Below are 27,358 nucleotides of genomic sequence, written 5' to 3' on the forward strand. Positions count from 1 at the left end.
AACAATATAAACTGGTCAAAAAAGTCAAGCGAAAACTCGGAGTAGTATTGTGCAAGTGTTCTCTTTATTTTTTTCGCTCTATATATTTCTATATGAATTTGGAATATAAATGTCCTGTATACCATCGGCGGAGAGCCAACCGCACACACACACATTTAACACAACACTTCTGTCTGTTCTAGCCACATTTGTTTGTGCTGTCAAAGTTCAATGTAACGACTTCTCAGAACTCAAGTAACTTGATATGACTTCTTGATGAATTCTAAATCACTTGTACAAGCTCTACAAAACGTTTGGTATTAATCATACAGTAAGCGTAAAATGACAAGAGTCATCGGTTTATAAATAAGGGGTGAATACCCTAATAGTACGTCGTCTACTCAAGTTCTATATTCGTGTGACATTTTTTCATGACAGTGAAACTGAATCGCCTGACTGCATTCCTCCCTTATTCATGCAGCTGTACAAGGGTCATACAGAGGTCTTGTTTTCCTGTACACACTAAGAGAAACCATGCAGCAGCCAACCTTCTTCGGGTGTTCTGTAGCTTGTGTAAGTTGAGGGGTTCATGTTTTTAGGTGTGTGGGTGGCTCTATTTTAAGGATTGCCAAGGAAGAAGAGATGGACTTCGTTTCAATGCAGCTTTTTCCTTTTTTAATTTTTTTCTCATCTTGTCTCATTAACTTGGTTGTTTCATTCGGTTCGACTCAAACTGCCGTCCTTGGTCCGTATGAAGATTCTCTGGAATCCAATATTCTCTGAATCAGTTCTCAAAGATGCATTTGGCCAAGGTAGTTGATGTCTGATTTGGAATGGTATAGAGCAGGGGTGTCAAACTCATTTCACATCGTGGGCCACATATGGCCTCGGTAGATCTCAAGTGGGCCGGACCGTTAAAATTATACCATATGTGACGGGTGTCACAACAGTGACTGTCTTCATCTCCACGATGCTGCCGTATTAATGAAGACGAGACGCGTGGATGTGTCTTTTTATTTCTTTTATTTCTGCAACACAGTATGGCAAAAGGGATGGATGAAGTCGCATGGGTTTCGTCTTGTGATTAACCTGAATCTCCTCGAGATTGTTCTCAAATGCAAAACATTGTAGATAACAAAACAGAATTAACAACGTGTGATCGTATAGTGGTTATTTACAGAAAAAGAGAACACAACACAAGTTCACTGTTATTTCCAAGATGTCCCTGAACGCATCATAGGCGGAGACTCTGCAGAACACGCGGTGCGCTTGTAATGGCTGGCGCATAGTTCAACGGACACGGACACTCACGGGCAAATGAAACACGACACAAGACACTAAATATTGTTCAATAAAAACGAAATGAAACAATTATTACCTGCAACACAGTATGGCAGAAGGGATGGGTGAAGTCGCATGGGTTTCGTCTTGTGATTAACTGTGCAATAGAAAAGCACTATGAAGCACATGTGCTCCAAAGTTCCACTCGACAAAACGTGAAGTAAATAATTACACAAAAAGTAATCTGGACTCGAAATGAATAAGGGAACTAATTAGATAACACTAGACAGTACAAAAGGGAACAAAATAAGATACTGTTATGAAAATGCGCGTTAATCGATACCAACAGAAAATTGCGACTCACCCTGAATCTCCTCGAGATTGTTCTGGAAACTATGGGCGGGACATGGTGCCACACTGTGCGCCGTTGCGTCACTTCCGTCATAATTTAATAATCTAAGTGCACAACTCCGTTACATATATCTGCTATGTTCTTCTTTTCCTTTCGGCTTTTCCCTTCAGGGATCCCCACAGCGAATCAATGTCCTCTATCTAACCGGGTTTTGTGCATCCTCTTCTATAAATAAACAAAATACCAAAACTTGTTGAAAACACATCAGGCACGAAGGTTTCCCATGCATCTCTGTAAAAAAATATGACGTGGTCCATTTTTCCTTTAAAATTCTACACTCCTTATCTACTTTTCTCTGTTTGTATAGTGACATTTTGGCTAATGAGGGTGTTGAAACCGCGGTTGAAAAGCACCACTCTGCCCCTTGTGGACAATCCTTAAATTGCACCTCATTAAAAATATGACTTCTGTGCCGTTTGTGCATTTTCCCACTTTTAAATTATCCTGCGGGCCTGATCAAACCTCCGTGGTGGCCTGATCCGGCCCTCGGGCCGTATGTTTGACACCACTGGTATAGAGGTTGACATATTTAGAGAAGTAATCTTGAACCACCAGCACATATCGGTTGCCACTCCTTATGACTGGCAATTCCAAGATGTCAGCTGCCACTTTTTGGAAAGGTGTGGTTGCAGTCACTGTCTTCATAGGGGCTCTCTGATGTAGTACAGGATTACGTCGCGCATCACACGGAACACACTTCTTGCACCATTCACGAATATCTCGGGACACGAATGGCCACTAGCACACTATCGGAGCACGTTGCGGAACCTTCTCTGCTGACAAATGGCCTGCCGTAGGATTTACATGAAGCAGCATGAAGACATCTTCCTGCAACTCTTGAGGTATGATTACCTGGTCGATCGTTGACTTAGATTTTGGGTTCAGGATTTTCCGACAGAGTAGCTCTAGGTCACAGGTGTCAAAGTCAAGGCCCGCGGGCCAAATCCGGCCCGCCACATTATTTTTTTCAGCCCGCGAAAGCAAATCAAACTTGTTAAATTCCATGATGATTGCTAAAATCTGAGCCAAAATTTCATATTTTTGGATGTCAACCACAATAAAAGTCATTATTCTTGACTTCAGATTTGAAAACGAATTATTCATTAATTTGCTGCGTGCTCTATATGTAATACAGTAAAGTCTCGTTATATCGATATTCAAGGGAGTCCGAAAAAATATCGATATAACCGGGACTATCGATATATCCGATCCTGCGCCGAACTGCATTAAACAAAAGCCGCCAAAAGAGGGCAGCCAAGCGCCATATAAGAAACGGAGCTGGCCATTAGCTCCCTTTTTTTTGGGTCAGAGATGTTCCCCCAATGTTGCCTCAAAATGGCACATATAACTCTTTAATGATTGTAAACATGTATGCTTTAATCTTCAGAACTACAGTGTATTTGAAACATATTCATAACTGGATATGTAACAAGAAAGCATATTATCCGAATCTGAAGCCATTGTTTGGATTCACAAGCAATGCAAGACGTCTTGGCGTGAAGTCATTTTTATTTGCATTTGAATAAAAAGTGACATCGGCTGTCCTTTAATACACAGTATGGAATGTTAATAATTTTCAAAATCATCGCGCTTCAGCAGACAAAACAAGAAACATTGTTGCAAAAAACGATTGCATTCATATACAGTACAGTAGGCATGTACATAACACAACAGGGAAACTGCAACGCTTACATCTTACTGTATTATGTATACAATTTAAAAAAGTCATCAATCTTCTTCTGCTTCCCATTTTTACCTTTTAACACAAACACTTCAATCTCGTCTGCTACACACGAGCTAGCGTCTGAAAATGAAAACGGCTCTGCTACACGGGTGCTGGGCACGTAACCAAGTCACCTGACCAAGTCGACCAATGGCGCGACTGATGGCGTGTCACGTGACAAAGTCACACGGCCAAGTCGACCAATAGCGCGACCGATGGCGCCTCATGTGTCCAAGTCGGCCAATGGCGCGACCGATGGCGGCTCACGTAACAAGACACGTGACCAAGTTGACCAATGGCGCGACGGATATATCGATATAAACAACAAAAATGGCCGGCGGGGGATGAAAAGGAGCACCGTAATAACCGGATTATCGTAATAACCGGGTATCGTACTAAACGGTACTAATTATACATAAAAAGACTAGAAATGTGCAAGGGAAATGAAAATAGTATCGTAATAAGCGGTACTATCGATATAACCGATATCGATATAACGAGACTTTACTGTATTTGAAGGGATTTAAACATTCTAATGGGTTCCCCAAATTCGTAACGGCCCTCGAGAGGAAACCATAACTACAATGTGGCCCGCGGCAAAAAATGACTTTGACACCCCTGCCCTAGGTGAAAGGTGAGCCTTCTGTAGTCATGCCAGAGTGACTTCCCTGCATGCAGCAAGTCTGTTTTTCATCCTCCAGTGAGGTGATTTGTAGCCTTTGGTCTTCCATCTGATGACTTCCACCTGGATTGGGTCCTGTTGCCGTCTCTCCTGAAGCTCCAATCCAACGGAAGAAAGTTGGAAAGTCTGTGATGTGAGGAGGATCCTTTGGACTATTTTGGAACGGACCGATGGGATTTTAGTTCAGGCTGAAGATCAGCGGCGCATACCTCCACATGACTGCATTTTGCGATGACGTGAAAAGGCATAGCATAGCATAGTTTTCAGTGCTGTCAGGTGGACTTGTTACTTCTAGGCGCTTTGACAGTGAGTCTGCATTCTGATGGCGATTTCCTTCTCTGTGGATCACAGTGCACTGAAATGCATCTAATTCCAGGGCCCAATGTGCACACCGACCGGTCCTATCACTGTCATTTAGGATTCTTCTCAGGCCCAAGAGGGGTTTGTGATCTGTAATGATGACAAAAGGATGTTTGTAGAGGTAATGCCTAAAATGTCTGCCCGACCAGACGATCAGCCGCACAGAAAACACTACAACTCACCTTCACGGAGAGAAAGGGTGACATACCAGCAAGACCCAGTGTTCACTTCCAGTCTCCTCAGAGGCGAGTGCATTCCGGCACTTCCTGATGAACGCAACAGGGAAACGCCCACTATAGCTGATGTTGAGGGGCAGACCTCAACAGACGACGTGAAGCCTGATAATCACTCAGAGCAAATGTCCCCCAACATCCTTTCCATTGTGGATGGCATTGAAGTATCTGTCCTCCTCGACATCGGGTCCATGATTTCTTTCATCAGTGAGGATTTCAGAGCATCACATCCAGGATTGAAGAAGCGCCCTCTTGGGCTTGAGCAGAATCCCAATTGAGAGTGACAGGACCGGTCAGCGCGCACGTTGGGCCCTGGAATTAGATCCATCTTAATGGACTGGGATCCACAGAGAAGGACATCACCATCAGAATGCAGACTCGCTGTCAACGCGACCAGAAGGATCAAGTCCACCCGGCAGCACTGAAAACCATGCTGACCATGATGTATTATTATATTATTGTCTTTATTAAACGTTTGCAAAACACAGCAAGTGCCTAGGTGACTTTGCTGCCAAAATGCAAATACGATAAACTCCTAATATAGTTGCATGACTTCTTGTCAAACTGGTCCCATTGCTATTGGTAGGAGTTTCCCACTTTCAAAACACTGCTTGTTTTTACAGTATACTGTGGCTCAAATGTGGTTAAGTCACATGGCATTGTGAGAACATGTTGAGTCATTTGTTAATAAACGTGGTGTTGTTCATTCAACGTACATCTGAAATAATACAGTGATGAATACATTACATATTTTGCTGAGATTTAATAGCATGCTGTATGTTTGAAAATTGTTTATCTTAACTACTCCAAGAACAGAATGGTGGTGATGTAAGATTTATTATCAGGGAGCTTTCATTTTGTTGATTTCATTTTTCCTAGAGCAAAGAACACATAAATCATACACTTAATTGCCATTGCAAACTCATTCATCCGTTTGTTGTAATGTTCCTCTTTCAGGTCTGTTACTGTTCCGAAATGGTCCAGAAGAGAATCAAACTTTACAAACATGGACCCAGATGAATGCTCTTGCTCTGTTGTTTTGTGATATTGTTTGGAGCTAATCTTTTAACCAATATGGCGTTCCTACGGAGGGGCAAGGGCTTTATGTCCATAAAATCAAACATTTTGGGGCGGTCATTCTAATACTATTTTCATCGGTTGAAGTGGTCAGTAGAAATGTGCAAATGAATTTTGGTGATGACTCATCAGAAATGAACCAACGTTTAACTTTTTTAACCTGAAGCATTTTAGTCGATCTGGAAAGCATCCTATTTTGTTAGAGTCACGCGATAATAGACACATGCACTGCAGGTAGCGATGTAAAATATTGAAATGACTGTGTTTGTCGGTTTGCCTCTATCATATGCAAATGTGTCACGGCACTTCGTTCACGAGCCTCATTAGAAATCCCCACTCGTCGCCAGCGATGAAAGCAGGCGTTATTTAAAGTGACAGTTTGTTGGAAATCCCCCACCTAGTGGCTTAAGCTCCTCCCTCGCTGTCCAGCAACGCACGCACACAGCGGACGCGTACAAAGCGTGCGCACATCATAGCTAACAACAAGCAAGCTTACGCGACCATGGCCCTCCACAGGACCACTGTAACCAACCAAATGGATTACAACGGGGAGTCGAAAGAAGGGAAACCTTCGACAGACGAGCGTCTGGATAGCGGAGTCGACTCACTGAAAGAGGAGGACTACCAGTCGGTAGCAGAAGAGATATGGCGCCTGCAGCTCGAGTGTCAACCATCGCAAAACAAACAACTTCCAACTTGTGCAGCCGCTGTGATACAAGAATGGAAAACACAAATCACCGAAGACGGAGACACGTAAGTTGCACCACAAATGGCGCTAGCGGCATGTACAGTGCACTACATCGAACCATATTAGCTCGGCAAGGCCTGTCTCTCTGCGAGGTAATTCGATCCCTTTCCTGCGGGGAGCGTTTTCCATTTTTCTGAATTTGCCACCGAAAGGCGTTTGTCTGAATTCGACCAAAGCCCATTCCCCCCCCCCCCCCCTCTCCCTGAAAGTAAGGCAATGCTGCCTGGCCACCACAATGGAAGTTTTTCGGTTTCTAACCACCGCTTTGGCTGCGGTCTGAAACTGCGGGGTTTCATGTCAACAAAAGGCAATGATCAGCAGGAATCTACTATGGCCGCGGGTCAGAGTGGGAAAGTCCCAAGCGCGCCGCCGAACAAATCCTAACCGGCACGCGCTGCATTCAGTCCCAACGAGAAGGGGCTGCGAGTGGTCGGAAAAAGCTCAAAGTGGCACAGTTGGAAAAAGCACAGAGAGCGATTTTGGTACAAGGATTTAGGTGCCGTGGAGAATTCTCTTTGCAACGTTTAGTTGCCGCTTCACCAAGGACTGTGGTGAATTACGTCATATTTAAGTGCCGGACTCTTGACTTTTCCTTTCGGCTTTTCCCTTCAAGGGGTCGCCACAGCAAATCAGTGTCCTCCATCTTTAGAGGTTTGATCCGCATGACTGAGAATTATTAAACTGTTTACACGATAGTGTCTGATTATATTGTATGATACCTCGAATGCTTTACAACAGGGGTCGGGAACCTTTTTGACTAAGAGAGCCATAAAAGTAAAATATTTAGAAATGTTTCTCAGCGAGAGCCGCACGCGCGCGCGCAATTACAAACGCTCGCGTGCGCGCGTACACACACAGGCGCACGCGCGGCCACTTTTCAACAAAATATCAGAATGTATTATTTAAAATAACTTTCTGATATTACTCACCGTTAACATGAATGGTTTTCCGTTCCTTGTGTTTGGTAAAAATCCAGGAAAACGATCGGAATGAAATTCAATTTGCCGGTCCAGAGGCGAAGTTACTGCTCGCTCGCCTGCACAAGGCTCATAAGCTTCCACACTTGCTATCTGCAATCTACTTCTCGCAGAAGTATGTCGATGCTAACGTTAACATGGGGCTTGTTAAAATGTCACTGACATTCGACTGTTTCATCGATGGTATTGTTTCATTGCAAATTAGAATCAGATCATTTTCTCTCCTCTAATGCTCCGGTGCATTCAGGCTGAAGTGCACAAGTTGGGCTCATTTAAAGGGGCGTTTACCTGTTTCAACATGACGGCCACTATCATCCAATCAACATGGCGCTTTCGGCCATTCTAGGTCAGTGTCATCCAATCAAAATTGCGATTTCCGCCAACTGCAGCCCCCAACGGGAAATGAATGACGAAAAAAATATGTATTATAATATGTAATATTTATCGGCGAGCCATATGCAATCATCAAAAGAGCCATATATGGCTCGCGAGCCATAGGTTCCCGACCCCTGCTTTACAACTTCAATATTCCAGCGTTTCCCGACTTTTACTTAGCCACGGCACAGAATTTAAATTATAAAAAACATTCGGCACACCAACACGCAGCAAATGAGTTAATTGCTCTGCCGTCACAACATATCGCTGGCAAAGCTAACTAATACTATTCCGGCCAATCAAGTGCATATGTATTCTAAATAATCATGGCAAAATGTGCTGTTCAGTCACTGCATTTTGTTGTGCTACAGTGTGAGCCACCAAATATTCGACTAATCTGCTCAAAGATGGTAACATGGAAGAGTGTTGCACAGTCGCAATACGAAAAGTACCTTTCTACCCCCTGAGGGAAACATTTACTTTGTATCGAAAACATGTGGTGACACAAGTTCTGTTCTTCCCATTGTCATCATCTGGAGACACATCAAATAGACACTGATGGATTAATTGACTGTACCGAATTGCACTTTCAAAGAATTGTACCTCTGCGGCATCTATATTATGTTAATTACACCGGCATCTTATTTAGAACAATAGAGTCCGAACTTTACCCGATATTGTCACTCACATTATTTTGTAAAACGTAAAGAATGAAAAAGCAGTCGACAAATTCACCGATTGCCAAGTTGATGACAGCATCCTTTAACCGCAATGAACAATAACATCATGTTCTTATTTTTTTGTCTTTTTTCCATGGAAATGTTTTGTTTTTAAGAGTGCACATTGTAAGAGTTTCTCTTTGTCTGTCTCCAGGCTACTGCACTTGGCTATTATTCACGAGGCAACGGACTACATTAAAACTATGATCGAGCTGTCCAAGAACACAGACTTCCTTGACGTCCAAAATGACCAGCGACAGGTGTGTGAACTGAAGCTTGTTTTGCTCCGACGCCCCCGCCCCCACCCCACAGAGCCATTAAGTAGGCATTAATCTCTCTCTCTATTCCATTTTAGACGGCTCTTCATTTAGCAGTCATAACAAACCAATCAGATGTCTGCCAGCGCCTTTTGGCTGCTGGCTGCGATCCCACGCGAGTGGACAACAGTGGGGACATGCCCGTTCACATCGCCTGTCGCCACGGCAACCTGTTGTGCTTCAGCGTCCTCACACAGTTTTGTCGACTGGAACATCTCGAAACGATGACGTCGGCATGCAACTACCAGGGTAAGCGTTCAACATGTTCTTATGATGAAAACATTTTTTGTTTTCATCATAAGATTCAGATTTTTCTCTATACATACAGTGATACCTCAGCTTATGAACTTAATTGGTTCCCAGAAAGTGTTTGAGGCGAAAAGTTCATCTGCTGAACATTTATTTCCCATAAGAAACCATTAAAAATGAGGACAATCTGTTCCCAGGTCCCCATAAAACATAATTTTCCACTAAATAACCCTTAAAACTCTACAAAATATACCTTATTTTATATATAATAAATGTGCTATTGTATTACAATTAAAGGAATCAGAATCATCTTTATTGCCAAGTATGTAGAACACACAAGGAATTTGTCTGCGTATAACACGCTGCACTAGTATCATCCTAAGAAAAATTGGGGCACTATACAGTTCTATTTGGGTGACTGTTTAGAGAGCTAATGGCTTCGGGGAAGAAGCTGTTTAAATGTCTGCTGGATTTGGTGAGCATGGTTCGGTAGCGCCTGCCTGAGGGGAGTAGCTGGAAAAGGTGGTAGGCAGGGTGTGGAGGGTCCAGTAGGATTTTCCACGCCCTTGTTTGGATTTCTTGCAGTGTGCAAGTCCTCGAAAGTGGGTAGGGTGGTGCCAATTATTTTTTCCGCCGTCCTAAACAAACTGTACTGTATAATAGTCGTTTTATTTACCTTTGTGATGGTCGTTTATGTAGTTGCCTCTTGATGATATCCGCGTGAAGTTGGCGTGCTTTCGCGACGATAACACCCTCACTCACACTGTCCCCTGCTAGCTGCTTTTCGTTAATCCAAATCAACAGAGGTTTTTCAATCTCGTCTCAATGTCTTCTTAGGCTTAACACTAGCCTGTGGTGGGGTCTTTTTCGGTTCTATAATAGCAAAAGTACACTTGATAACAAACCACGTTCGCACTTAAAGAAAGGTGGTGACGAAAACCGTGCCAGCCACCGTGGTGCTGTGTGGTTTGATTTGTCCGCCGAAAACTAGTTTGTATGCCAAAATTATACTATCACAAATTTAATGTTCATAGGGTGAAGGATTCGTTAAGTAAAGCGTTAGTAAACTGAGGTATCACTGAAGTTCATTTTTATTTAATTTTGAATTTTAATTCATTTACAAGATTGATGGATTGTTTTTAACTTTTTTGTAATATCGTATAATAATTTACAATTCTCAAACAACTGTTTCACTTTCTGCATGGCATTAATTGACAGAAACAAAAATTAAGGATGTTTTCCCGATAGCTTGTTTTTATAAATGTAAGATATAGTTTCAGTCAATTTTCTTTTTTAAGGCATTTGAATCTGTTTTCAAAAAAGTTAAAATTTTAGTTATATTTATTTATTTAGTGCAATAGCCTTTGTGAAACAAACTTGGCTATTTGTGTAGATTTGCCTCATCATCTTCATATAGTGTGCTCCCTTGATGGGTGTCAAACTCTGAATCAGGTGCGTTGCAACAGGAACACTTTGAAAACTGTAGGACGGCGGCCCTTGAGGACTGGAGTTTGACACTTGAGATTTATAAGTTCCCCAATTACAAAGTTACAAAGCACCGATACATTTATTCATTTCACATTGAGTTGTCTAGCACAATTTGTTATTTAACAAATGAATTTGTAGTCAAGGTAGCACTGTATGATGAAAATGAACAGTAGGAATGAGAGCTCTACAATAAGGCTATGTCAGTCTCAAACATTTAGTAAACTCAATGTAAGTTGATTTGGTGTTCCTCTGGTGTGTTCACATATCTTTCTAAACAAGCTTCCGGCAATTTAGACTTGCGTCATTTATACGCAAAGGCTTCCGCTTAACATATTGCTCTGTCAAAGTGATGTTTGTCTGTCTGTCACGGTGTCTGGTGTTAAGACGTTTCTCTGATGTCTTCAACAGGTCAGAACTGCCTCCACCTGGCCTCAGTTTACGGTTTCCTCTCACTGGTGGAGAATCTTGTGGATCTGGGAGCTGACGTTAACTCCAAGGTATGGCACAGACTTGTGAAGCGTTTTTTCAGTGTACAGGTAACATCCGATTTACGACCGGTGCGAGTTACGACCACCCGTACTTGCGACCACGACCGCCAGACCCTTTTTTTTAATTCTATGGCTGGGACTGCTACGGTTGCAGCCCAGTAATGCTGTTGAGATATGCAGTGTATTTGCGATGCATTTGGTAGAATAAAGACTCGAGATGTCCCTTCTGGTTTAGATTGAACAAGTAGGATGTTTATTTGCCGCAAGACAGAGAGCAACCGCTTCTCTCAGTATTGTATCAGAACTATTTTTTTAATCACTGTCAAAGTAGCATTGTGGCTGCGTTGCTCGATGCGCTCAACATTCAGCATGCCTCATTTATCTTAACAGAGAATATTACAGCATTGCACAAAATGAGGATACAAAATCACTGTTTCTTCACAAACACGTACGAGAATTTTGGCCAGCCAGCGCGTGAAGGTGTTGCGGGTCACCCGACGCCGGCCAGGGCGACAGCCGAAGCGGGTCAGCCGACGGCGCGCAGGGTCAGCGCGACGAGAACGCCGTCTTGGCCAACGCCGCTGCCGCCGCCTCTTTGAGACTTTTTTCCTTCGGCGTCCGCCGAAGTCTGAGCGTGTGTGTTGGGAGACCTCTTCTGGATTCTCCGTTAGTAGGGAGAGCGATTTTTCAACAGCGCGTTGGAAGCTGTGCGTATTTGGGTCAGCAGACTGACACAGTAATAAAAATCGATAATACAAAATATAAAATGATAAAAATGACACTAAAAGTTATAAGATTTCTAATTGAACTGTAAGCAGTTTGGTATATAATAGTATTCAATGGAAAACGTTCTTGAAAAACAACAGATTGACATCGTATATTATTCTGATTCTGAAACCTCGCGTCAGCCATTTTGAATGTTTTTTGACTTCCAACCGTTTTGTCGAAACGGAACCCGGTCGTAACTCGGATGTTACATGTATTGGAAGTGTTCGCTCCTGAATTCTAATGTTGCAAAATGCATCACCGTTGTTTTTTTCCCATTCCCTAGGAACAGCGCAACGGCCGCAGCGGGCTGCATCTTGCCGTCGACCAGCAGAATCTGTCGTTAGTTAAACTGTTGCTGAAAAAGGGAGCTGACCCCAACCTCTTGACATTTGGAGGTCACACCCCCTTCCATCTAACCCACGGTCGCGCCGACGACGAGATCAAAAAGGAACTGTTTGCATTGACTCATCCTGACTTGAGGGAACTGCCCGACAGTGAAACGGATGACAGCGAGGATGAGATGGATGAGCAGTCGGATGAGGAGGTGCGCGCACGCTTTCTCAAAACACTGACTGTACATTACAGTAAAGAGGAAAAAAAATAATTGGGCTCGCAATCTCCATGCTTTAACATGTTTGTATTTTTCAGGTGGGTTATGATGACATCCAGTGGAACGGCCACTAGCCAGGAGATGAAATGTGACCCAGAGGATGAACTTGAGAACAAAAAAGCCTTGCCATGTCGATCACCTGGCTCATAATGTGGCTGAAGCCACACAGATGTGAAAGGAGGTCTTGTGACACAAAAAGCGGACAGCAAATAAAAAGCGTGCGAAGCTAACAAGCTGCTGTAGAAGACTGGCAGGCGAATCAACCTGCAGCACTGCGGGAACGTAGCATGTGAGCATGCGGCATGCTTTTTATGGCTTGCCAATCATTCACAAATGCATACATCTACATAAGCAGCCCTCTTGTATGATATTGTAAATCCTGTGTATACAAAGATGTATTTTCTATGGAAGCTGTGTCTGTGTACAGTAGAACAGGTTGTAAATGTTTGACAGCGACACTCCATTTAAATTAAAAACTCTCAAATTTAACCAGGAAAAAAAGTGTTTGTGACTTCAGAGAGGCACCACAATAAAGCAATGGAACACAATCAATTCAGCAGGAAGAAGAAAAATTACATTTAGCTGGTACTTTTCTTGGCCTGAATAATGACAGGTGAGTTTTCATGCTTCATTATTGTATAAGATATGTGACACAAGGACAGATGAATGGGAATAAGGAACTTGCCACACTTGGACAAGATGCTTGGGGAAATTTGTCTGCAGAATGAGGCCGTTTCAACCAAGAAGCTTTGGTGTGTGTGTGCGCGCGTGTCCGCATGCGCACACCAACTGGAAATTCCCAAGAACACTCAGCTGTACAGCACATTCTGTCCTGTTGCGGGGATTTCTGTGCAACAGGCTGTTTCAGTCAAGATAAGGGAAGGGGGTTTCAATAGTTTCACTTCAACGCTGACGTAATTTCACACCTGATAGCAATCTCTATACTGTGCTTTCATTAAGTCAGGTGTGTCTCAGCACACCTGACTTGATGAGATCATTATTGGATTGAGTTTGGATTGGATTTGCCTTTATTAGTCTCGCAGTGGAGAAATTGACATTTCACAGCAGCAGTTATGAAAGTAGTAAAACAAAATACAGGAGCTGCTGGAAAGGCAGCCACCCTCGTGGCACCGTCTTGAAGTCAAAAGAACAAAAAAACTTAAATACAAATAATACAACACTAAATACAAATATGACAACACAAAGACACAGTCATTCATTCTTAAGCACTTTCTGTACCCTCTTTGTTACATGAAGCATAGATAAGCATCGGCGCTCTGCGCTGACGCTCCTTTTTTCTTATCGCAGGCTCCTCAAGCCATGCATCCATCCAGCCACAGACTGTCCAACAGCACCGACCTTTCCACTGAGCAAGGCGGGGCTGTGAAGATGCTGCCCATTACAGGCGCAAAAAAAGCACAATGGCCCCAGAGCTGTCCAGCAATGATAGTCAAATGGCACATTCCTCCTATTCAAAAACAGTCCTGGCATATTCATGCTGCCGAAAAGGTGCAACCGCTTAGCACAATCTTCTCCTTGATGAATGTTGTGGCCAAAAATGCTGAAAAACAATCCGTATCCATTGACACACAACAACACAAAATGACAAAAGAAAACACAAAAACAAGACAAAAACAACAAAAAAAGCAAGGCTCATAAGAGCACTTGCTGACGGCTGCCTACTCGGGCGCCATCTTGCTTCTTTAGAGCTCACTTGAGCGGTTGCGCCTTTTCGGCAACACGAATATGCCAGTAGTTTTTGAATGGGTGGAATGTCTGTGCCATTTCACTTCATCGCTGGACAGCTCTGGGGCTATTGTGCTTTTTTTGCGCCTGTCATGGGCAGCATTTTCACAGCCCCAGGTCGGTGCTGTTGGACGGTCTGCGGCTGGATGGGTGCATGGCTTGAGGAGCCCCCGATGAGAAGAAAGGAGAGTCAGCGCGTAGAGTGCCGATGCATATGGGGAACTGTCGCAGCTTGGAATTGAAGCAAATTTACGTGGGACAGGAGATGTGAGACAATCTCTTTTCGTGAATGGATGCTACAGCTGCATGTTTGCTTTCAACATTTAGCTTGTAGTCGACATGCACATTCCACCATGACGTCCCCGATCCACTGGTGAAAAGGATGCTTTGATCCTCCGCTTTCATCTAGAACTGCTTCATGTAACAAAGAGGGTACAGAAAGTGCTTAAGAATGAATGACTGTGTCTTTGTTGTCATATTGTCTTTGTGTTGTCATATATATATATATATATATAGATATGTCATAAAAAAAAATACAGTAAAGTCTCGTTATATCGATATCCAAGGGAGTCCGAAAAAATATCGCTATAACCGGGACTATCGATATATCCGACCCTGTTTGCATGTAATTTTCTCCGTGCGTGCATAGAATTAGTATCGATATAACCGGGACTATCGATATATCCGATATCGATATAACGAGACTTTACTGTACAGTAAAGTCTCGTTATATCGATATCGGATATATCGATAGTCCCGGTTATATCGATATTTTTTCGGACTCCCTTGAATATCGATATAACGAGACTTTACTGTGTATATATATATATATTATGTTCTTTTGACTTCAAGATGGCGCCGCGAGAGTGAGTGCCTTTCCAGCAGCTCATTTATTTTGTTTTGTTGCAGCGAGACTCCTTTCCTTTCGGCTTTTCCCTTCAAGGGGTCACTATAGCGAATCAGTGTCGGATGCCCTTCCTGACACAACCCTGTGTATTTATCCGGCCTTGGGACCGGCACAAGAAGACACTGGCTTGTGTCCCTTTGAACAAGCAACTTTATGAACTTAATAAAGATGAAGATGCTCAGTAAAAGGCTCCCAAACATAAAATGCAACATTCAAAAAAGGTAAATCCAACAATAAAAAATCTTTCACCAGGAATGGATGTGAAAGCAGGCAGGATGTCAGCCTTTGAGGACCGATAGTGGGACTTGGCTGCACTTTACTCTTTTTGTATATAACCTCCATTTTTATTGAAGAAAGACAACAATGTATAAATATTTCCATAACTATATTTGTCATTGAAAAGGAAATGATGTTCAATACCAGTTTTAAATATGTCATTACAGTTTTAGGAGAAATTTTGCTCATATTTAGTCTTGTATATAAAAACAAAGAATCATTGGCCATTGTGTATGCAATGTTTTGGAGCACTAAACATCTGTATGGAATATTTCTCAAAGCATGACAGAGATATTTTCCACATCATAGTCCATCCTCTGACTGCTTTGGAGGTCACTTCTCCTTTGCTGATAGCCTTGAATGCATCCTCGGAGTAATTGCATGCAGAAAGAAATGACTGTTTACTAGCGTCATTAAAAGTTTTTAGTTTAAAATTTCTTTTCTGGAGTTACATGTGGTTGTGTTTGGGAGCCTTTTACTGAGCGACTTGCTTGTTCTGGAGCCACAAAAGGACATATGTCATCTTGTGCCGGTCCCAAGCCCGGATAAATACAGAGGGTTGTGTCAGGAAGGGCATCCGACGTAAAAGCTTGGCCAAAACAAACATGCGGATCAAACCTCTAAAGATGAAGGACACTGATTTGCTGTGGCGACCCCTTGAAGGGAAAAGCCGAAAGGAAAAGAAGAAATTTAAAATACTGTTAATATTATGAGCATCATTCAGCCGATGCACAAAAAAGTGTCCAGACCAGTGTTTTTGTCATTTTCAGTCAAATTGCATGACCCACAGAATATTGAGTTTAAGGACTACATAAACATTCAATGCAGCGGCAGAAACCTTAGACTCTTCTTTCATCAGAAAAAATAGTTTGTCAATTTTATTTGGCTCTAGAGTTATCTGCAATGGAAATGGGGGTGGCTGTACAAAAGGCAAATCCTGCGCTCTCATGGGAGGGTAAAACATTGCCAGAGGTCAGACCGCAGCCTGATTCGCACCCCAACTCCACAAGAAAAAACAACCTGAGCAAATTTGGGAACAGCGCTCCACGTCATGATTTTCAAGTCCTGCATAAATTCGGGAACGGTAAGTACTGTACTGTTAATACGAGTGTTATTCGAAGTCAGGCCTTTAAAATAATGTAAATTCTTGATCAGTGTACTAATTTCAATTGGAGTGGAGTTATCTAAACCTCATTTGCATAAACATTCACTTGTTTGATTAATTCAGTTGCCTCAAGCCAATAGCTTTAGACTTTATAGTTTGTCTTGCTATTAAACACAAACACTGAGATTATACTTCAAATGCCCAACCAAAAAGTATATGCTGCTTATCCTGTTGAGGGGTGCGAGAGAAAAGATATAGAGACAAGCATTGACTGAGTGGAAGATGAACCCTCACTGCCTCCACCAAGATCAGGCAACTTTACCACTCATTACACCATCAGCGACATACTTCATAAGGGCAGTTAGCAAATTTACAATTAGATAAGTAATAATGCATCATAATCAAATATACTCAGGAAAACAAAGTTACAATTTATATATTAGAATGACAAATCCTACACTTGACCCCAGAGACATGACAATGTAAATAAGTTGACGTTTGAAGTCAAAACGGCACATAAACACGAAATATAAATAGCCAGAATATACTTTTGAAATTTAAAAACATCTTCCCTAAAGTACTTTACCAAATGGAAGGCCCCAGCAACATCTGGGTCACGTTTCCCCCAGTCTACAAATGTACAGTATATTGAAAAGCCTTGTCTTTGAATATTTTTATTCAAAAGCACAGACATGATGAATTCATTGTGCATGTCCTCTTTAGGGTGGCTTATAACAGGGGCTAATCCCAGCACAAACATGGTACAATTTTGATCGGTTGCAAGCTAATTGCAAGGATTGGGTATGTTTTCAGTATGTTCTAGTAAGGCACAACCATTTTTGCGGTACTTCATAAGTGCTCCGGTCCTCTGTGTCATCATAAGGGATGTGCCAGGTTTCTCCCGATGTCTGCACAATGGTGTCATAGTTGGGAATGCTCTGAACACATAAACAGAATTTAAATAAGCAGCTTTTTTCTCTCGTGTCTTTGCTCCCCCACCCTACCTGAAATCGGACCCTCCTCCCTGCCACAATATGTCCATGCACGACCATCTGATGGCCCCTCTGCCATTTGAAGAAGAGTCGCCTGGTGGCCTCGTCAGGTAAGCAAGCCTTGTGGTCCCTCATCAAGTCCTTACTCACGAAGCGACAATGGTTACCCGAATGCAAAGTGGCATATAGCAAGAAGGGATCGTCTTCAGAACTGATGGAGAGAAAGGAAACTTGAAATTTTCATTTCTTCAAATCAAGAACGGAGTAGTAATATGCATCTATCATTTAATGTATATTCCTTACATGTTGTCAGTAAAAAAGCAATGAGCTTTCTGCTGGATAAGGTTCATGTTGCGTCGGTCCCAAGATCTAGATGGTTGCAGCATGTGTTTCCTCCCCAGCACCAGAACAGTCAGGCCCTGTAGCTTGAGCTCCGACACCACTGCCAGCAACTGAAACACATACAAAACCCGATTGGACGGGGCTGGCCAAACTTTTTGACCAAAGATCGACATTCAAGCCGGCCAATCTTGCACGATAGACAGTTACTGCATGTGCACGCATACACTCGCACGGATGCCAAGATAAGCAATAGCCCTGTAACATGAACCAAATATAAAAATAAAGTAGATACAAGAGTTTGTTGAGTTCATGAAAAGTTCATTTGTTCCTACTTTAGTGGGAGACCTGATGCGGAGGAATGGGACACACTTTTTCTGAGTGTTAAATGCATGAACATCTCGATCGTTGCTCATGTGAACAAAATACTTTACCAGGCCCAAATGTCATTCTTTGTCAATGTAATTGACATTATAATAGCTTCTCCTCTCTTGACAAACAATTTATGCATATCCCCGTGTGACACTATCACAATATGGAGACAAATTCCTTTCATGTTTTTCATTCACTTGATGAAGAAAGAAAGTGTTGATCTTTTATACCAGATACATTGCAGTAACATGAGTACACCAAATAGGTCCCACAACCAAATTGCGTTGTTTGTATGGGTTGAGGTATTGTCAGACATATCATACCACAGTGAAATATTAAAACATCATAAATGAAAAGCACATAAAAATAAAAATAAATGAAGGGTACTTTGTAATGTTTTGTTTTACCATGACAGAGGAACACGGAACCTACCTGAACTACACACCGGTGACCAAGTACGGTACAAAGACAAAACAGACACATGGTCACAGAAAGGAACTGTTCTGCGTCAGGTCCAACTAAGGTCATACAACATTCAGACAGAGGAAGGTGCTGTTTTAAGAAAAAACCGCAGAGATCTTCTCAAAGAACCAACCATAGCAAGTCAACGAACAGAGACTGTAACAGAGACTGTTGTAACACCTCTAAAACCAGGACATGCTATCCGAAAATCCTCAAGGAAAGTGAAACCACCTGAGAGACTGATTGAAACCATTTAACATGTTTTTCTAAGTGATCATGGTGAAAAAAAAATGATGTTAATGTTTCATGTGAATGTTTCATTTATTGTTGCAAACTTTAGAAATACTTTATTCAAGTTTAAGTTTGCTAATTACTGACATAATTAAATTCATTACATTTGTTAAAAGTAAAGAATTCACTTAAGAAAGGGAGATGTAATGATATGAGCAAATCGTATTTGCATGTTCTACTAGTGATGCCTGGCTTTAGATCAAAGGAGCATGCGCGCTGCTGCAAGTCAGTCTGATGAGAGCCTACGAGAGCCACACATGTCAATTGCCTTCTCCCTCCAACCAACACAGCCGTCCTAATAAAGAACCTCAACTCTATCCAGAAGTTGTATCATTTACCGAACCCGCTTATACAAAGCAACACATACTTCAGTTCGTATTTAAATGTGTCCTGCAACCAAATAGTGACAGGTCAAGTCATTTGGGATCAGTTCCAGCACCCTCAACCCTCATTTGATAAAACAGGATTGAAAAACGATGTATATATCACTTTCTGCTAAAACATTCTTTGTACTTAGTCAATGCATCGCATATGATACGCCAGTCACAATCGAATAGACTGAAGTGGGAAGGTGAGGTGATGTTTAAAACAGTATTATAAAAGGCACCTCCCACACATTTATGTTGACACAATGTCTCGTTAGTCATTAAGCAACCTGCAAAAAAAAAGCCCCAAGTCTGAAGATACCGCCAAATTGGTAAAACTGTGCCGGTGGAACTAAAATGGCTTCAGAACATACATGAAATTCTTTGTTTTAGGGTGTCTGTCCTTACCATCTCCGATTGCTTGCTTCTGTCCTTGTTGATACTTGCCACATTAAGACCGTCGACAACTACATCAAATACTGGCTTCATCCTCACAAATGCCTTGAAACTTTCCAACTCCTGAGGAAACACAAATTAATCCTCCAAACTTTTGTAATCAGACTGTACAGAAATAAAAGCTGTCTAAGGAAGAAAATAATTTGACACACACACGCAAGCACGCACACACACACACACACACACACACACACACACACACACACACACACACACACACACACACACACACACACACACACACACATAGTCTTCAAAACCACAAGTGTATGAGGAAAAACCCATCAGGGAAACTGTTTTTTCTTTACACACACATGCATGCACGCGCACATCAAAACAAGGGTATGATCATTTTTAGAATAAACCAGCATTTTACTAAGAACAGCAAATTACTTGAGCTGCCACACTCAAACGAGGAAGAAGTCTGTCATAACTAAAAAGACAGCAACACACTGCCAGAGATCAATGAAAGCCTCCCGGGCACCTGCATGTACATTTCTGCTGTAAATACCGAGGTCCAGCTTTGTGGCGAGCAGGAACATGTTGTGATCCAGCCAGAGAACATTGTGTGTGTTTTTACTTTTAGATTGCAGCGGTGCAGAAATAGACTTCTGTGAATTCCCCTGGACGTCAAGCTGTGCGCACTCTCACATGCACATGCAATCAAAATGTAGCCAGAAAAAGGGAAAGCTTGTTGAATTGATCCGAGAACAGAAGCAGAAAATAATCATGGATCCAAAGCTCTTACTATATTTATGGTGAATAAACAATGAACATAAATGAAAATGACTCTTCAAACTTTCAACTTGGAGTGTGCCTAGCTCAGACTGGACCATATCTTACTGCTTGGGTGTAAATATATCAACTAAAAAGGGAAGTAGTGAAGACGAAGAGGGAAGACCAGAGACGGTCAGTCTACTCCCAGCATAATTATCCAGGGACTTTCCACAGTTGATATGCGAGACCAGCTCATTGTGCTGCAGTGGGTTATGTGAGAGCTTTGAACACACGTTCATACACACAACCCTGAATACATTTACACGCACATCCATCTTATGCTGTGATTTCATAAAGGATGCTACTCTCTTCAGAATTACAATAGCATGTGGGGATTAGCTTGTGCTTTTTTGGGATACAGTGTACCATTGCCATTTAAAGGACAACCGACGTCTCTGGACAAGTTGTGTCCATAATTTGTAAAATGGCTTCAAATGACTTCTAATGAGTGTATTTTACAAAGATTCCATCGCATATAGCTATATTTTATGTTTTAAGACTCGCGCTGAACATTCAGGAAGTCTTGTTTTTGAGTTGGTGACGAGTCCTCACGTTACGCCCGACTGACAAAAAGACACATTGTAGCAGTCCTTCATCACGTCAATGTATTTTGCTGTACTGTTTATCTGAAAACCTTGATGTTACATCCAAAAGCCGCCAGCAGAGGGAGTCCAAGCTCCATGAAAGGAATCTATCATCCTGTGGAAACGGGCTGATTCATTCCTCACGAGGAAGCTCCTCGCCATTTTTGGATGACATTCCCCCGTGCCTGTTTGCCTCAAAATGACACGGAATAAATTCCTTAATCGATTACAAACATGTATGCTTTCCTCTTCAGAACTATTTGAATCATATTCATAACTGGATGTGTAACAAGAAAGCATATTATCCGAATCTGAAGCCATTGTTTTTATTCTCCAGCAATGCAAGACATCTTGGCGTGACGTCACGAACTGGGGGCGGCACTTTCTGAAAATGCCCAATTCGCAGCTCAATTTTTTGCAGATTTTGGACACAGTCATTTTTATTGGTGTTTAGCATTTGAATAAAAATATTATACTGCGTGCTTTGGGTATTTTAGATGCTATAAAACGTTTTTCTGATGTCAGTTAAAAAACAAAAAAGTGACATCGGTTGTCCTTTAAGCAATGGCTTTGGAAATGGCCTGAGATGTCCGATGTTGTTTCCGGGATCTGTTGCAACCACTCATCTCGACAGACACAACTGTCACCTTTACCTTCCAGGATCTCTCCAGCTCCTTTCTGAGCCATTGGTATCTCTCTCGTTTCTCGTGTTCCTTCTTTCTGATGTTTCCATCACTTGGGACAGCTACATCCACCACAACAGCTATCCTTTGCCCTTTCCTCTACCACGATAGCTTGTTGGTTCGCCATTACCATCTTGTCAGTTTGTATCTGAAAGTCCCACATGCTAACCAATCAACTATGGGGCTCATACATATACACGCACGCACGCACACACACATCCATAGATATCCACATACGTGTGTGTGTGTGTGTGTGTATATATATATATATATATATATATATATATATATATAGCTACTCCACTCAGGCAGGCGCTACCGATCCACGCGCACCAAATCCAGCAGACATTTAAACAGCTTCTTCCCACAAGCCATTAACTTTTTGAACTCTTTGAACTCTTTCAACAGTAGCCAAAATGGAACTGTATAGTGCCACTTAGCAGTTTTTTTGACGACGATACTAGTGCAGCGTGTTCTACCGGAAACAAATTCCTTGTGTGTTCTACATACTTGGCAATAAAGATGATTCTGATTCTGATATATATATACAGTAAAGTCTCGTTATATCGATATCGGATATATCAATAGTCCCGGTTATATCGATACTATTTCAATGCACGCACGGAGAAAATTACATGCAAACAGGGTCGGATATATCGATAGTCCCGGTTATATCGATATTTTTTCGGATTCCCTTGAATATCGATATAACGAGACTTTACTGTATATATATATATATATACGTGTGTATATATATATATATGTATATACACGTGTGTATATATATATATATATCAGTGGTGGGCCGGCAGGGCCAGCAAGGCCTTCTCTGCTGGCCTAACATAATCAGACACCATTATCATAATTATAAAATAAAAGTAATAAAGTCAATTTCATTAAAAAAGTATTTTTTCTAAATATATATATAATTATTCTGCATACTGTTTTCTTGATGTTATATTACATCCATTTGGTCATGCTCCTTTCAGTGTTGTAGTTTTAGGTCAGAGTTTTTAATCCAATCAGAATTCAGCTAGTTTGTGTCGCCAGGCTGTATGAAATCTGACCTACGCCTTCAGAATCAACAGTGAGGGCGTCTGTGCGCTGTACATGAACAGGCACATGTAGTTGATATACAGTTGCGATAGCCAATCAGATCACGAGTTGGCACAGTAAGGCCAGCTAGAGGACCTCGCGTTGAACATGACGTACGCGTCCTGTGATTGGATACTGACTTTACCTCAGCCCGGAAACTTTAGCAGAAAAAACAAGTACAGTAAAGTCTCGTTATATCGATATTCTCGGGAGTTGGAAAAAATGTCGATATCACCGGACTATCGATATATCCGATCCTGCGCCGAACTGCATTAACAAAAGACGCCAAAAGAGGGCAGCCAAGCGCCATATAAGAAACGGAGCTGGCCATGAGCTCCCATTTTGTGCCTCTTTTTTTTTGGGTGAGAGATGTTCCCCCAACGTTGCCTCAAAATGGCACATATAATTATTTAATGATTGCAAACATGTATGCTTTCATCTTCAGAACTACAGTGTATTTGAATCATATTCATAACTGGATGTGTAACAAGAAAGCATATTATCCGAATCTGAAGCCAATGTTTGGATTCACAAGCAATGCAAGACGTCTTGGCGTGAAGTAATTTTTATTGGTGTTTTGCATTTGAATTAAAAGTGACATCTGTTGTCCTTTTATACACAGTATGGAATGTTAATAATTTTCAAAATCATCACACTTCAGCAGACAAAACAAGAAACATTGTTGCAAAAAACGATTGCATTCATATACAGTACAGTGGGCATGTACATAACACAACAGGGAAACTGCAATGCTTACATCTTACTGTATTATGTATACAATTTAAAAAAGTCATCAATCTTCTTCTGCTTCACATTTTTACCTTTTAACACAAACTTCAATCTCGTCTGCTACACACGAGCTAGCGTCTGAAAATGAAAATGGCTCTGCTACACAGGTGCTGGTCACGTAACAAACTCACGTGACCAAGTCGACCAATGGCGCGACCGATGGCGTGTCACGTGACCAAGACACGTGACCAAGTCGACCAATGGCGCGACCGATGTATCGATATAAACAGCAAAATGGCCGGCGGGGATGAAAAGGAGCACTGTAATAACCTGATTATCGTAATAACCGGGTATCGTACTAAACGGTACTAATTATACATAAAAAGACTAGAAATGTGCAAGGGAAATGAAAATAGTATCCTAATAAGCGGTACTATCGATATAAGCGATATCGATAAAATGAGACTTTACTGTATATCTACTCGCTTTTTTAACCAACAATGGCTGAAGGAGAGGACAACTCGCTGTCGCATGTAGCCTATTCTCAAGAACAAATGAAAAAAATTTACTTTCATTTTCAACAAATAGTTCGTTTTGTGAACGTCTTGTTGTTTTTTTTTATATTAAACTGACATTTTGTAATTTTGCGTAAAATCTTGTTAGATTGCATATTCTTGGTGGACTTCATAAAACTTTGAGGACAAATGATTTTAAATTTCCTTTTATTTTTAAGTGTTTGCAGTATCACGTATAGTGACAAGTTCTAATTGCTGATGCAGATTTATTGATGTGTAATTGCTCCGGAAAATAGCCTGTGTTGTAGATGATGAAGGTGATGCCACGCCCAATACTGCGTGCGTGTGCTTTTGTAAATGTATCCGGTCCATTAGGCGCTGAAACGTGGCGGGTGCTCCATGGAGACCAAACGGGAGCCTGGTGTATTGGTAGAGCCCCTCAGGTGTGGCGAAGGCTGTCTTCTCCTTTGATGCCGGGGTCAGGGGCACCTGCCAATAACCCTTTGTGAGGTCGAGGGTGGTGATGAAACGTGCCTGTCCCAGGGAGTCAATAAGATCATCAACACGAGGCATCGGGTACGCATCAAATTCAGACACCTCATTCAACTTCCGATAGTCGTTGCAGAATCGTATTGACCCGTCTAGCTTGGGAACCAACACGATCGGACTTGCCCAGGCACTTTGGGACTCCTCAATTATTCCCAGTTCCAGCATCTTCCGTATCTCCTCTTGAATAGCTGCCTTACAGGCCTCCGGCACCCGGAATGGACGTTGGTGGACTGTTTTCCCAGGTGTGGTGCGTATCTCGTGTTGCACCACGTCTGTGTGTCCAGGTATGGAGGAGAATACGTCTTGGTTACGCTCAACCAATTCGAGGGTCATCTGGCGTTGGTGTGGGGACAAATTTGGACCCGTCTGGACGTCTTCTCTGGCCGGTTCCTCCGCCTCCCTGGGGGGTAGGCAACTAAACAGCGCCTCTCTGGCATGCCATTTCTTTAGGAGGTTAATGTGATAAATCTGCTCCGGTTTCCTCTTACCAGGTTGCCTCACCTTGTAGTTTACCTCCCCCACGCGTTCGATGACCTCAAAGGGCCCCTGCCAGGATGCCAGGAACTTGCACTCCACGGTTGGTACCAAGACCAGCACTCGGTCCCCTGGCTTGAACTCTCGAGGCTGGGCAGGTCTATTGTAGGAGGCTTGCTGCTGTCGTTGGACCGCTTCCATGTGTTCTCGCACTATGGGGTAAATGGCCTTCATCCTTTCCCGCATGTCCCCCACATGCTCGATGAGGGTACGTTGTCGGCACGGCTGCTCTTCCCAAGCCTCTTTGGCGATATCCAGCAGTCCCCGGGGTCTGTAAGAGTACAACAACTCAAAGGGTGAGAAACCGGTGGAAGACTGTGGTACCTCCCTCACGGCAAACAACAAGTATGGGAGCAGTTGATCCCAGTTTCGGCCATCTTCTTTGATAACTTTCCTCATCATGGCCTTGAGTGTTTTGTTGAATCGCTCTACCAGTCCATCTGTCTGTGGGTGGTAGATGGAGGTTCTCAGCTGCCTGACGTTGAGCAGGGCACACAGGTCCTTCATGACCTTGGACATAAAGGGGGTTCCCTGGTCGGTCAGTATCTCCTTTGGGATCCCTACCCGGCTGGCGAGAGCAAACAGTTCCTTTGCGATCTGCTTTGTGGTAGCCTTTCTGAGGGGGACAGCTTCTGGGAACCGGGTGGCATAATCCATCATTATTAAAATATACTGGTGTCCCCTAGCACTTTTTGGTAGGGGTCCGACTATGTCCAGTCCAAGCCTCTGAAAAGGGGTCTCAATGATGGGTAAGGGAATTAGCGGATTTCTGTATGTGGGCTTGGGCGCCACCTGTTGGCACTCGGGGCAAGAACGACAATAGTTCTCCACATCCTTGTGCACCCCTGGCCAGAAGAACCGTTGCAAGATTCTCTCTTTTGTCTTTTCCACCCCTAGGTGTCCCCCTAGCAGGTGGGTGTGTGCCAAGTCTAGTACTGTAGCTTGGTGTGGTTGTGGTACAAGAAGTAGCTCACGTACTTCATCATTTCAAAATCAGAATCAGAATCATCTTTATTGCCAAGTATGCAGAACACACAAGGAATTTGTTTCCGGTAGAACACGCTGCACAAGTATCGTCGTCAAAAAAACTGCTAAGTGGCACTATACAGTTCCATTTTGGCTACTGTTGCTTCGTAACCTGGTATAATAGCCCCCGATCAACCGCAAAATGGGGGTATGTGGGGCTTGTCCTTTCCCCCAGTACTACACCCTCTAAAACCTGCACATTCTTCATGGCGTTGGCAAGGGTAGGATCCTGTAACTGGGCTGTACCATACCGGCCTGTTAGAGGAAGCAGCTTCTGGGTCCCCGGGTTCTCATCACCACTGGAAGACGGGAGGTTTTCTGGCGCTGGAGTTTCCTCGGCGGTCTCTGGGCCAGACTCCGTCTCCGGTGGTGCATTTGCTGTCCCTAGGAGGGCACAGGCTGGGGAGAGTGAATTAGAGGGGTAGGCTTGAGTATTCACTGCACGTGTCTTACCTCTCCCCTTCCGAGGTAGTCGGGCCAGTCTTTCCTGTGTTTCTCTCCACAGGGGGTGAAAGGCCGGGCAGTCGCGTCCAATCAGGAGGGGGACAGGAAGAGAGTCAACCACACCAGCTACCGTGCGGATGATTCCCTTGGTTGTGGTCATGGTGAGTTCCGTAGTGTGGTACTCTCTGGTGTCTCCGTGGACGCAGGAGACTGGAAGGGTTTTCTCCGGAGATAACCTGGTTGGATCGACCAGCGTTTGGCGCACCACGGTGACCAGGCTTCCGGAGTCCAGCACGGCTTCAACATCTTGGTGATTCACCGTCACTGGACAGGTGGGGGGTCTTGTTAGTGCGCTTTCACTACCCCCCAGGAGGGTGGCATAGTGAGCAGGGTGGGCACTAGAAGAGTCAGCGGTCGGCATGGACTCTTCCGCTGGTTTTCCACACTGCTATGAGATGTGTCCCGTCTCTCCGCATCGGTTTCGGTGCCACTGGGCGTCCGCCACTGCCTGGGTGGACTTCTGACACTACCTGGAGCAATCTTGGCGGGCTTGGGCAACTTTGGGCGGGCCATTTCAGTCCGGGATGGGGGTGTGTTGCCGGTTTCCCTTTTGGTCGTTCGCAGC

General features: G+C 43.0%; 2 protein-coding genes across 4 annotated transcripts in view; one reads left to right on the forward strand and one right to left on the reverse strand.

Moving 5' to 3' along the window:
• Positions 1-6,164: 6,164 nt before the first annotated feature.
• On the forward strand, positions 6,165-14,928 carry LOC148893921 (NF-kappa-B inhibitor alpha-like). The gene is made up of 6 exons (XM_089005231.1): positions 6,165-6,500; positions 8,721-8,826; positions 8,922-9,132; positions 11,029-11,117; positions 12,160-12,420; positions 12,525-14,928. Exons 1-6 carry the CDS (start codon positions 6,250-6,252, stop codon positions 12,558-12,560), a joined length of 954 nt encoding a protein of 317 aa, XP_088861357.1. The 5' UTR covers positions 6,165-6,249; the 3' UTR covers positions 12,561-14,928.
• Positions 14,929-17,178: 2,250 nt separating this feature from the next.
• prorp (protein only RNase P catalytic subunit) overlaps positions 17,179-27,358 on the reverse strand; it is a 17,328-nt gene continuing 7,148 nt past the window's right edge. For 2 of the 3 annotated variants that reach the window (XM_089005228.1, XM_089005227.1), the window contains 4 exons: positions 19,750-19,860; positions 17,816-17,964; positions 17,525-17,723; positions 17,179-17,458 (listed from right to left, as the gene is read on the reverse strand). In XM_089005228.1, coding sequence (XP_088861354.1) covers positions 17,330-17,458; positions 17,525-17,723; positions 17,816-17,964; positions 19,750-19,860 — 588 coding nt within the window. In that variant the 3' untranslated portion in view covers positions 17,179-17,329. The remainder of the gene's footprint in view (positions 17,459-17,524; positions 17,724-17,815; positions 17,965-19,749; positions 19,861-27,358) is intronic. The other variant, XM_089005229.1, reaches the window with a different exon arrangement.

Source organism: Hippocampus bargibanti, linkage group LG09 (genome assembly GCF_051943395.1).
Source record: "Hippocampus bargibanti isolate YZ-2025 linkage group LG09, ASM5194339v1, whole genome shotgun sequence".
NCBI lineage: Eukaryota > Metazoa > Chordata > Actinopteri > Syngnathiformes > Syngnathidae > Hippocampus > Hippocampus bargibanti.

Bases quoted from the DNA above. Each gene is read 5' to 3' on its own strand.
- LOC148893921 (XM_089005231.1), top strand. From the start codon at position 6,250: ATGGCCCTCCACAGGACCACTGTAACCAACCAAATGGATTACAACGGG. The intron at 6,501-8,720 runs GTAAGTTGCACC...GTCTGTCTCCAG, and splicing joins ATCACCGAAGACGGAGACAC to GCTACTGCACTTGGCTATTA. The intron at 9,133-11,028 runs GTAAGCGTTCAA...TGTCTTCAACAG, and splicing joins GTCGGCATGCAACTACCAGG to GTCAGAACTGCCTCCACCTG.